This window comes from Rhinoraja longicauda, chromosome 5 (assembly GCF_053455715.1).
Source record: "Rhinoraja longicauda isolate Sanriku21f chromosome 5, sRhiLon1.1, whole genome shotgun sequence".
NCBI lineage: Eukaryota > Metazoa > Chordata > Chondrichthyes > Rajiformes > Arhynchobatidae > Rhinoraja > Rhinoraja longicauda.
Window position 1 is genome coordinate 84383622 of NC_135957.1, and position 13270 is coordinate 84396891.

Here is a 13270-nt window from a genome sequence, read left to right on the forward strand (position 1 = left end):
ATCAATACATGTTTAATGTGCCTTTAGAGTCTCAGGATATTCTCAAGTGCAGTTAGACACGATAGCTGGCCAGAATACAGCAAGGTTGTACACTTAACTGGTGTAGAGTAAATCAATTGCACTGGAAAAAGTTGGTTGTCATGTGAACTCTGCTCGTCTTCCATTAACACTGATGCACAGCAAAAAAATATGTGGAGAAGACAAGCAGAGCATGTCTAACAAACCAAGGAGTAGCATTAAAGTGTATAACATAGCAACATAATGCACAAAGTTAAATATGATTCAACATTTGTCTTAACTTTATTCGAAAACATTTCAACTTTGCAGGAGGCTTGGTCTTAGTGTCTAGGTAAATTCAAAAGCAGAGACTTGGCTACAAGAGTTAGTACAAAAACGAAGGAATCTGAAGAGGCTCTACTTTTGACATTATATACGAGCCGTAAAGATACAAATGCAGTATATGGATAGAGGTTCCTAGCTGAGGGACAAAAAGGGAGCTACGTGACTATAGGAGGGCTTGGCAAAAGTGTGAAGGAACACGGACAGAGACAGTGTTCATTTGGCTACTGGTGGTCTTTAGGCGGTCTTCAATCTCCCCATCCATTCACCGTGCACTCCAAAAACAAAATACTTGCCAGATATGGACAGACTTCAGCTAGGAGTTTTGAATTACAAAGCACATGCATTATAAAAATATTCTTTCACAACTGATGGGAGTATCGGATAAAATTGTTAGAAATACTGCACTCGTCAGCCAACGGGTTCATCTGACGGACTTGCCAAATTTAACGCGCGGGCACAAACAATTACATCGCCATACTCGACTCAATTTAAGGCTTCAGTATGAATAAAGCAATAAAGTGTTATACAAAGCCAAATCATAGTAGCCAACTCATATCCCAAGTGCAGATCTTTCTTGCTTGTGATCTGCACCCGTGACGAAGCTCTGTGTTCGAGAAACATCGGTAAGCAGAAAGATGTACTGAGGATTAACCAAAAACCAGCAATTTCAATTGATATGGAAGGATTTTGTCAACAAGATCAGTGTTTTAGTCCTTTCACACTGTCTGTGCATGTTTCACCTTTGCTGGCGTGTAGTTTTTGTCTATGATTTCCTCTTGCAGGAACATGTGAAGGCAGCGCTCATTCTGTGCCAAGGGATGGCCCGCAACTCTGAAAGGGAAACGGCAATTTCAGTCACAGAGTGATACAGCGTGGAAACAGGCCCTTCAGCCCAACTTGCCCACTGACCAGTGCATCCCATCCACACTAGTCCCACCTGCCTGCGTTTGACAAGGGGTTGGTCAGGCTAGATGCAGGAAGATTGTTCCCGATGTTGGGGAAGTCCAAAACAAGGGGTCACAGCTTAAGGACAAGGGGGAAGTCTTTTAGGACCGAGATGAGAAAACATTTCTTCACACAGAGTGGTGAGTGTGTGGAATTCTCTGCCACAGAAGGTAGTTGAGGCCAGTTCATTGGCTATATTTAAGAGGGAGTTAGATGTGGCCCTTGTGGCTAAAGGGATCAGGGGGTATGGAGAGAAGGCAGGTACAGGTTACTGAGCTGGATGATCAGCCATGATCATATTGAATGGTGGTGCTGGCTCGAAAGGTCGAATGGCCTACTCCTGCACCTATTTTCTATGTTTCTATGTCTATGTTTCTATCCCTCTAAACCAGTCCTATCCATATACTTGTCCAATTGTTTCTTAAACATTGCAATAGTCCATGCCTCAACTACCTCTTCTGGCAGTTCGTTCCATACAAGTATCACCCTTTGTGTGAAAAAGTCACCTTAAATCCATGTCTTCCGGTTCTTGATTCCCCTACTCTGGGCATGACACTGTGAGTCTATCCCATCTATTCCTCTCATGATTTTATACACCTCTATAAGATCACCCCTCATCCTCCTGCGCTCCATGGATTAGAGACCCAGCCTGCTCAACCTCTCCCGGTAGTTCAGGCCCTCAAGGCCTTGCAACATCCTCGTAAATCTGCTCTGTACCCTTTCCAACTTGTCAACGTCCTTCCTTTAACGCGGTGCCTAGAACTGAACACAATACTCTCAATGCGGCTTTATCAATGTCATGTATAACTGCAACGTGACCTCCCAACTTCCTTACTCAATACTACGTCTGATGAAGGCCTAAGTGCCAATAGCCTTTTCGACCACCCTATCTACCGGTGATGTCACCTTCAAGGAACTATGTGCCTGCACTCCTAGATCACTCCGCTCTTTACCACTCCACAGAGCACTACCACCTACTGTGTTAAAATTCAATCATAATATTCAGTCTGAAGGGGCGTAACTTGAAATATCACCTATCCATATTCTCCAGAGATGCTGCCTGACCCTCTGATTTCAATAGACAATAGGTTCAGGAGTAGGCCATTCAGCCCCTCGAGCCAGCACCGCCATTCAATGTGATCATGGCTGATCATTCTCAATCAGTACCCCGTTCCTGCCTTCTCCCCATACCCCCTGACTCCGCTATCCTTAAGAGCTCTATCTAGCTCTCTCTTGAATGTATTCAGAGAATTGGCCTCCACTGCCTTCTGAGGCAGAGAATGCCACAGATTCACAACTCTCTGACTTCCTCATCTCCGTTCTAAATGGCCTACCCCTTATTCTTAAACTGTGGCCCCTGGTTCTGGACTCCCCCATCATTGGGAACATGTTTCCTGCCTCTAACCTGTCCAACCCCTTAATAATCTTATACGTTTCGATAAGATCCCCTCTCATCCTTCTAAATTCCAGTGTGTACAAGCCTAGTCGCTCCAGTCTTTCAACATATGACAGTCCCGCCATTCCGGGAATTAACCTAGTAAACCTACGCTGCACGCCCTCAATAGCAAGAATATCCTTCCTCAAATTTGGAGACCAACACTGCACACTTTGCAGCATTTCCTGCAGCACTTTGTGCCTTTTACAATTTTTAACAAATAATTGACGATAGTGTAAATGGGTCAGAATGGGCTTGGTGGTGTGGAGAACATCGAGTTTCCCTGCTGCAACCGAATCATTCTATGGCTCTATTTACAGACAGGCCACAAATGGAACAACACCGACAATCTGGCACAAGCCCGGTAACAAACCTTTAGAAAGGAGAAGAGGGATTTCTTTAGTCAGTGGGTGCCCAATCTGGGGAATTCTTTGCCACCGAAGGCTGTGGAGGGCACGTTAATTGAAGATAGACACAAAAAGCTGGAGTAACTCAGCAGGACAAGCAGCATCGCTGGAGAGAACCCTTCGGTTCGGGTCGAGACCCTTCAGTCTGAAGAATGGTCTCGACCCGAAACGTCACCCATTCCTTGGTTCTTGGTCCTCCAAAATATTCCAAATGGAATTTAAACTGGAGGTGGACAGGTAGCATCTCCTTCCCGCTACCTGTCCCGCTGAGTTACTCCAGCTTTTTGTGTCTATCTTCGGTTTAAACCAGCAACTGCAGTTCCTTCTGACACACCAAGTCAATGGATATTTTTAAGGCAGAGATTGATAGATTCTTGATTAGTACAGTTGTCAGGGGTTATGGGGAGAAGGCAGGAGAGTGGGGTTGAGGGGAAAGATAGATCAGCCATAGATCAGATTGAATGGCGGAGTAGACTTGATGGGCCGAATGGATCGACTCGGCTTATCTTCACTGGAATTTACAAGGATGAGAGGGGATATTATGGAAACATAAAATTCTTAAGGGAATGGACAGGCTAGATGCAGGAAAAATGTTCCCGATGTTGGGGGAGTCCAGAACCAGTGGTCACAGCTAAGAATAGTAGACCATTTAAGACTGAGGTGAGGAAAAACTTTTTCACCCAGAGAATTGTGAATCTGTGGAATTCTCTGCCACAGAAGGCAGTTGAGGCCAGTGCACTGGATGTTTTCAAGAGAGTGTTCGATATAGCTCTTAGGGCTAATGGAATCAAGGGATATGGGGATAAAGCAGGAATGGCATACTAATTTTGGATGATCAGCCATGATCATATTGAATGGCGGTGCTGGCTCGAAGGGGCAGATGGCTTACTCCTGCACCTATGTTTCTAATTCTGCTCCTATAACGTATGAAACCAAATTTTAGAGATACAACGTGGAAACGGGCGCTTCAGCCGACCGAGTCCACACCGACTAGCGTTCACCTTTTCACACTAGTTATATCCTTGCACTCTAGGGACTACTTACAGAAGCCAATTAACCTACAAATCTGCATGTCTTTGGAGAGTGGGAGGGAAACTGAAGCAACAGGAGAAAACCCACACGGTCACAGGGAGAACGTGCAAACTCCGTACAGACAGCACCTGTAGTCAGGATCAAACCTGGGTCTCTGGCGCTGTACGGCAGCAACTCTACCGCTGCACCACCATGCTGCCTCTTTGCTGGAGCTGTTCTAGGATTGTGGGCTTTCAGCTACAAATTTAGACTCTGGTTGATCTCAAGAGAGCGGAAATTCGATGTGTGAAAGTTTACCTGTTTTAAACAAGGTGGATGTAGGGAAGCTGATCCCATTTGCTTATGGTTCAATGGTCAGGTAATAACTATGTGAAAACAAGGAACTGCAGATGCTGGTTTTCAAAAGACGAAATGTTGGAGATGAAAATCCGAACACGAGATCCGAAAAATCAGGACACATCCTGCCACTTCTAACAGTCATGTGTCTATTACTGTTCAATAAATAGAATTTGGGTTAAATTAAACACTTCCTGAATTTCACTTCCCTCAAACAATATTCCACGTGCTTAAACATTTGGGCTGCTTTCCATTTTTATTCACCAAACTCAATTTCTTTGCATTCATAAGTAAATGAAAAAGCCTTACTTGTTAATAAATTGTTCAAGTCCCTGTCGTCTCTCTTCTATAAAGCTGTCATCGAAGATGCCATCGTCTCCTCTAAAAGGCAGCTGCCGAAATAGTGCTTTGCCTGGCAATGGTGGCACCACAACCTGAAAGGGAGAAGTGGACCACAACGTTTAAGAGCCGAGAAAACAAATCTATAGTCAGCCAACATAGTAATACACGAGAGAATGGAACTGTAGATACTGGTTAATACCAACGATGGACACAAAATGCTGGAATAACTCAGCGGGTCACTCAGCGTGTTTGGGGAAAAATGGATAGGGACCCTTCCTCATATTCATCTGCCGAACGACAAAAGCAAGCATGTCAAATGCCTTCTTCACCACCCTGACCACCTGTGTAGCCACTTCACGAAATGTACCTGGCACTGCCAGATCTATTTTGGGCGGCACGGTGGCGCAGCAGTAGAGTTGCTGCCTTACAGCGAATGCAGCGCCAGAGACTCGGGTTCGATCCTGACTACGGGCGCCATCTGTACGGAGTTCGTACGTTCTCCCCGTGACTTGCGTGGGTTTTCTCCAAGATCTTCGGTTTCCTCCCACACTCCAAAGCCGTACAGGTATGTAGATTAATTAACTGGGTAAATGTTTTTAAAAAATTGCCCCTTGTGTGTGTAGGCCGAAGGACCTGTTTCCGCGCTGTATCTCTAAAAATCTAAATCTAAAAAATGTACAACATTGTCCTCCTCCTCCCTTCTATAATCTCAAGTCCGATCACAAGTCGGTAGTAGTGCGTGTTACATCCGGCAATAACTATATGCTCACAGCTGATTTAGTTTAGTTCGGAGATACAGCAATGGAAACAGGCCCTTCGGCCCACCTAGTCCACGCTGACATAGAAACATTTTTCAAAAATAGGTGCAGGAGTAGACCATTCAACCCTTCGAGCCAGCACTGCCATTCAATATGAGCTTGGCTGATCATCTGAAATCAGTACCCTTTTCCTGCGTTTTCCCCCCATATCCCTCGATTCCTTTAGCCCCCAGAGCTAATTTTAACTCTCAATCGACCATCGATCACATGTTCTACGTTTCCCCGCATTCTCATCCACTCCCTATACACCAGTGGTAATTTGTATAGAGGCCGATTAACTTACAATCCTGCACGACTTTGGGTTGTGGGAGGAAATCGGAGTGCATCACAGGGGGAACATGCAAACTCTGCACAGGCAGCATTCAAGGTTGGGATCAAACCCAGGTCCCTGGCATGGAGAGGCAGCGGTTCTACCAGGATACAGCTTCAACACTACGTTGTGACAAGAACTCTGGTGTTTTTTTAATGTTCTGGAACATTCTATGCCTGCTCTTCCCACTCGCTGAAAACCCGCACAACCAGATTTAAAGATGAAGGCAAACACTGATGTGGCCAACACATTCGAGCTTGGAAACCCCCCCCCCCCCACTACAAATCAAAGTACATTTCCTCTTTGCCATGATTTTGAAAATACACCCATTACAGCTTGTTCTGCATTCTGTTAAGACCCATTTCCTGCACAGTTACCTCAGTGGATTTTTATTTCTAGACAATGGCTTCATGGAAGTAGCAGCAATTTACTTTTGTTCAAAAGACATTGTAGATCAATTTAAATTTATGCATTAGGTAAATTCCACACAACCAATTCAAATTGGATGTTCTGGAATGCCTCAATAACGGACTGTTTTAGATTTTACACACAGCACGGAAACAGGACCTTCGGCCTACCGAGTCCATGCCGGCCAGCAAACACCCCAATCCACTGGCACCCGGAGAAAACCCACGCGGTCACAGAGAGAACGTACAAACTCCGTACAGACAGCATTAAACCCAGGTCTCTGATGCTGCAAGGCAGCAACTTGACCGCTGCGCCGACCCTCAGAGGCAAGTTGAATTAGCGGAAAGGTAGGAAAGAAAACTGCAGATGCTGGTTTAAATCAAAGGTAGACAAAAGATGCTAGAGTAACTCAGCTGGTCAGGCAGCATCTGTGGAGAGAAGGAACGGGCAACGTTTCGGGTCGAGACCCTTCTTCAGACTGAACAAGGGTCTCGACCCAAAATGTCATCCATTCCTTCTCTCCTGAGATGCTGCCTGACCCACTGAGTTACTCAAGCATCATGTGTCTACCTTTGAACTAGCTGAAATGTACTTGCAGAGCCGATCAAACATTATCTGGTACATTTCACTAATTCTATTGTAAGGATATTTTTGCTGAGTTCTCCTTTCCCCAAAAGGCCAATGTGAAATGGCTTACCCAAACAAAATGGGCAAGTGACGGAAACCCAGTTATGGCTGGAGGGTACCACGCACGTTCTAGGGGCAGGATTAGGCCATTCAGCCCATCAAGTCTACTCCACCATTCAATCATGGCTGATCTATCTTTCACTGTCAACCCCATTCTCCTGCCTTCTCCCCAAAACCCCTGACACCCACACTAATTAAAAATATCAGTCAATCTCCACCTTAAAAATATCCATTGACGGCCTCCACAGATTCACCACCCTTTGACTAAAGAAATTCCTTCTCGTCTTCTTTCCAAAAGTACGTCATTTTATTCTGAGGCTACGGCCTTTGGTCTTAGATTCTCCCACTAATGGAAACATCCTCTCCACATTAGCTCTGTCCAGACCTATCAACATGATTGCTGGATGCAAGTATTTACCCTCCATTATCTTGTCCAAAAATTGGAAATAAACTGGGTTTTACCTTGCTTTCCCTTTCAAGTTCATTTCTCAGCCATTCAAAGTCACTGTATCTTCTTCTCACTGAAGACTCCTTCAACTTGAATATCGGTAGATTGGTCTGGGAAAAAATAATTCAAGTCACTCAAAGTGCAACGAAAAAAATCCAGCAAACTCATCTCAAACGTGCAGGAGTTCTGAAAATGAGTTTGAGATTAAACGTGAGATATGCGCAAATATTTAACACTGTAAACCAGGAGACTTTATGACCAGATAGTGCATGGATAATGGGGAAGCTCGTATTCTTTGACACATTAGGTTCCAAAACCATGTTTCTAACAGCAGCATGGCAATAGCAATAGGCCATCAAATGCGACCCGACACTGGTGAACATCCAGGGAATGGACATCGAGAGGGTGGATTCCTATAAGTACCTGGGTGTCTACCTCAACAATAAACTGGACTGGACTGAAAACACCGATGCGCTATACAGAGGGTCAGAGCAGACTTTATCTGCTAAGGAGACTCAGGTCCTTTGGAGTGCAGGGGGCACTCCTAAGGACCTTCTACAACACGGTGGTTGCATCGGCCATTTTCTATGGAGTGGTCTGCTGGAGCAGCAGCATCTCAGCGGCGGAAGGGAAGACACTCGACAAGCTGGTCAGGAAGGCCAGCTCTGTCCTAGGTTGCCCCCTCGACTCAGTGCAGGTGGTGGGAGAGAGGAGGATGATGGCAAAGTTAACATCGCTGCTGGACAACGACTCCCACCCCATGCAGGACACTGTCACTACACTGAGTAGCTCCTTCAGTGACAGACTCCTTCACCCCAGTGCGTGAAGGAGAGATATAGGAAGTCCTTCCTTCCCGCTGCTGTGAGACTGCACAACCAGCACTGCTCCCAGTAGACGAGTCAACAATAACAGCTAAGAACACACGGAAAACTGATGACAATTTATGTATCTTTTATTTATAATGAATAATCTCTTGCTCTCTTGCTATCCACGTTGCTGCTGTAACACTATAAATTTCCCCGGTGTGGGACGAATAAAGGAATATATTGATATTGATATTAATGAGATTAGTGAATGAAAAGACAAGTGAGGAGGCAAGCAGTAATATCTACCAATTAACAAGAAATTTGCTCCTATTCCCTTCCTGGGGCTGAAGAGAAAGTACCAACATAACTATTCACGTCCCCTCTTTTGCCTTCTCGATTACCTCCCACGTTGCTTATACTCAGATTCAGTTGTCATGTACTGGACATGTATCTCCATTTTGCTGACATGACTCCCTCATCTGAAGGGTTACAATCTAAAACATCGCCTATCCATGTCCTCCAGAGATGCTGCCTGACCCGCTGACTTACTCCAGCACCCTGTGAAACGTCACCTATCCATGTCCTCCAGAGATGCTGCCCAACCCGCTGAGTTTCTCCAGCACTCTGAAACGTCAAAACCAGCACTGCTCCCAGCAGACCAGTCAACAGACCAGTTAACAGTTTAAAAAAAACACAGTAAATGATGACAATTGTCCTTATCTTTATTTATATTTATAATGAATGCTCTCTTGCTATCCACTTTGCTGCTGTGACACTGCAAATTTTCCCAGTGTGGGACAAATAAAGGAATATATTATTACATCTGCCTCTCTAGTCAGTGTTCCTTAATACAGCTATCCTCTTTGCTGTTCGTTGACAGGAAGATTTGTTTAGTTTAGTGATACAGCGCGGAAAACAGGCCTTTCGGCCCACCTTGTCCTCGCCGACCCGTGATCGCCATCCAACAACACTATCCTCCTACACTGCGCAGAGAGAGCAATTTTGCGCAGCATAATTGAAGAACGATGTGCTGGCTGTGGAGAGGGTCCAGAGGAGGTTTACAAGGATGATCCTAGGAATGAGTAGGTTAACATATAATGAGTGTTTGACAGCACTAGGCCTGTACTCACTGATGTTTAGAAGGGTGGGAGGGACCTCATTGAAACTTACTGAATAAAGAAAGGCTTGGATAGAGTGGATGTGGAGAGGATGTTTCCACTAGTGGGAGAGTCGAGGACTAGAGGTCACAGCCTCAGAATAAAATGTTGATCCTTTAGGAAGGAGATGAGGAGGTATTTCTTTGGTCAGAGAGTGGTGAATCTGTGGAATTATTTGCCACAGAAGGCTGTGGAGCCCACCAATGGATATTTGTACAGCAGAGATAGATAGATCCATGATTAGACAATAGACAATAGACAATAGGTGCAGAAGTAGGCCATTCAGCCCTTCGAGCCAGCACCGCCATTCAATGCGATCATGGCTGATCACTCTCAATCAGTACCCCGTTCCTGCCTTCTCCCCATACCCCCTCACTCCGCTATCCTTAAGAGCTCTATCCAGCTCTCTCTTGAAAGCATCCAACGAACTGGCCTCCACTGCCTTCTGAGGCAGAGAATTCCACACCTTCACCACTCTCTGACTGAAAAAGTTCTTCCTCATCTCCGTTCTAAATGGCCTACCCCTTATTCTTAAACTGTGGCCCCTTGTTCTGGACTCCCCCAACATTGGGAACATGTTTCCTGCCTCTAATGTGTCCAATCCCCTAATTATCTTATATGTTTCAATAAGATCCCCCCTCATCCTTCTAAATTCCAGTGTATACAAGCCCAATCGCTCCAGCCTTTCAACACACGACAGTCCCGCCATTCCGGGAATTAACCTAGTGAACCTACGCTGCACGCCCTCCATAGCAAGAATATCCTTCCTCAAATTTGGAGACCAAAACTGCACACAGTACTCCAGGTGCGGTCTCACCAGGGCCCAGTACAACTGTAGAAGGACCTCTTTGCTCCTATACTCAACTCCTCTTGTTACGAAGGCCAACATTCCATTGGCTTTCTTCACTGCCTGCTGTACGTGCATGCTTCCTTTCATTGACTGATGCACTAGGACACCCAGATCTCGTTGAACTCCCCCTCCTCCTAACTTGACACCATTCAGATAATAATCTGCCTTTCTATTCTTACTTCCAAAGTGAATAACCTCACACTTATCTACATTAAACTGCATCTGCCATGTATCTGCCCACTCACACAACCTGTCCAAGTCACCCTGCAGCCTTATTGCATCTTCCTCACAATTCACACTACCCCCCAGCTTAGTATCATCTGCAAATTTGCTAATGGTACTTTTAATCCCTTCGTCTAAGTCATTAATGTATATCGTAAATAGCTGGGGTCCCAGCACCGAACCTTGCGGTACCCCACTGGTCACTGCCTCCCATTCCGAAAGGGACCCATTTATCCCCACTCTTTGCTTTCTGTCTGTCAACCAATTTTCTATCCATGTCAGTACCCTACCCCCAATACCATGTGCCCTAATTTTGCCCACTAATCTCCTATGTGGGACCTTGTCGAAGGCTTTCTGAAAGTCGAGGTACACCACATCCACTGACTCTCCCCTGTCAATTTTCCTAGTTACATCCTCAAAAAATTCCAGTAGATTTATCAAGCATGATTTCCCCTTCGTAAATCCATGCTGACTCGGAATGATCCCGTTACTGCTATCCAAATGCTCAGCAATTTCGTCTTTTATAATTGACTCCAGCATCTTCCCCACCACTGATGTCAGACTAACTGGTCTATAATTACCCGTTTTCTCTCTCCCTCCTTTCTTAAAAAGTGGGATAACATTTGCTATCCTCCAATCCACAGGAACTGATCCTGAATCTATAGAACATTGAAAAATGATCTCCAATGCTTCCACTATTTCTAGAGCCACCTCCTTAAGTACCCTGGGATGCAGACCATCAGGCCCTGGGGATTTATCAGCCTTCAGTCCCATCAGTCTACCCAAAACCATTTCCTGCCTAATGTGGATTTCCTTCAGTTCCTCCATCACCCTAGGTTCTCCGGCCCCTAGAACATTTGGGAGATTGTGTGTATCTTCCTCAGTGAAGACAGATCCAAAGTAACGGTTTAACTCGTCTGCCATTTCTTTGTTCCCCATAATAAATTCCCCTGTTTCTGTCTTCAAGGGACCCACATTTGCCTTGACTATTTTTTTTCTCTTCACGTACCTAAAAAAACATTTGCTATCCTCCTTTATATTATTGGCTAGTTTACCCTCGTACCTCATCTTTTCTCCCCGTATTGCCTTTTTAGTTAACCTTTGTTGCTCTTTAAAAGAGTCCCAATCCTCTGTCTTCCCACTCTTCTTTGCTATGTTATACTTCCTCTCCTTAATTTTTATGCTGTCCCTGACTTCCCTTGTCAGCCACAGGTGTCTCTTACTCCCCTTAGAGTCTTTCCGCCTCTTTGGAATAAATTGATCCTGCAACCTCTGCATTATTCCCAGGAATACCTGCCATTGCTGTTCTACCGTCTTCCCTGCTAGGGCCTCCTTCCAGTCAATTTTGGCCAGCTCCCGTCTCATGCCTCTGTAATCCCCTTTGCTATACTGTAATACCGACACTTCCGATTTTCCCTTCTGCCTTTCCATTTGCAGAGTAAAACTTATCATTTTGTGATCACTGCCTCCTAATGGCTCTTTTACCTCTAGTCCCCTTATCAGATCAGGATCATTACACAACACTAAATCCAGAATTGCCTTCTCCCTGGTAGGCTCCAGTACAAGCTGTTCTAAGAATCCATCTCGAAGGCACTCTACAAACTCTCTTTCCTGGGGTCCATTTCCAACCTGATTTTCCCAGTCTACCTGCATGTTGAAATCTCCCATAACCACCGTAGCATTACATTTTTGACACGCCAATTTTATCTCCTGATTCAACTTGCACCCTATGTCGAGGCTACTGTTTGGGGGCCTATAGATAACTCCCATTAGGGTCTTTTTACCCTTACAATTTCTCATTTCTATCCATACTGATTCAACATCTCCTGATTCTATGTCACCCCTTGCAAGGGAATGAATATCATTCCTTACCATCAGAGCAACCCCACCCCCTCTGCCCTCCTGTCTGTCTTTTCTATACGTTGTGTACCCCTGAATATTCAGTTCCCAGCCCTGGTCCTCTTGTAGCCATGTCTCAGTGATCCCTACAACATCATACTTGCCCATGACTAACTGAGCCTCAAGCTCATCCACTTTATTTTTTATACTACGCGCATTTAAGTACAACACTTTAACTTCTGTATTTACCTCCCCTCTCACATCGGTCACAATTGGCCCTGCCCTTAATTTCTTTTCCCCTCTAGAACTTGTTCCCCTTCTTCCGAGAGTCTTTTGCAATATCTCCTGTATTCCCTTTTTTTTTACCTCATCTTCATATTCACAATTTGTCAACCCCTCCCCCCCACTACTTAGTTTAAAGCCACAGGTGTCGCACTAGCAAACCTGCCTGCCAGAATGTTTGTCCCCCTGCTGTTAAGATGTAACCCGTCCCTTTTGTACAAGTCACCCCTAGCCCAGAAGAGATCCCAGTGGTCCAGAAATCTAAATCCCTGCTCTCTGCACCAGCCCCTCAGCCATATATTCATACCCTCTTTCTCTCTGTTCCTGGCCTCACCAGCACGAGGTACCGGTAGCAGTCCCGAGATAACCACCTTTGACGTCCTACTTCTCAGCGTTTTTCCCAACTCTCTAAACTCCCGCTGTAGCACCTCCTTCCTCTTCTGCCCGACGTCATTCGTGCCCACATGCACAACGACTTCAGGTTGATCGCCTTCCCTCACTAGGATTTTCTGAAGCCGGTCCGTGATGTGTTGAACCCTGGCACCAGGGAGGCAACAGACCATCCTCAAGTCCCTCCTGCTGCCACAGAATCTTCTGTCCGTCC

At 45.4% G+C, this 13270-nt stretch overlaps 1 protein-coding gene across 1 annotated transcript in view; it reads right to left on the bottom strand.

Moving 5' to 3' along the window:
• The window catches only part of snx3 (sorting nexin 3), a 41021-nt gene continuing 27751 nt past the window's right edge, over positions 1-13270 (bottom strand). Inside the window, exons 2-4 of the mRNA XM_078399873.1 lie at positions 7525-7620; positions 4807-4931; positions 1-1173 (exon numbers count right to left, since the gene is read on the bottom strand). Coding sequence (XP_078255999.1) covers positions 1059-1173; positions 4807-4931; positions 7525-7620 — 336 coding nt within the window. The 3' untranslated portion in view covers positions 1-1058. The remainder of the gene's footprint in view (positions 1174-4806; positions 4932-7524; positions 7621-13270) is intronic.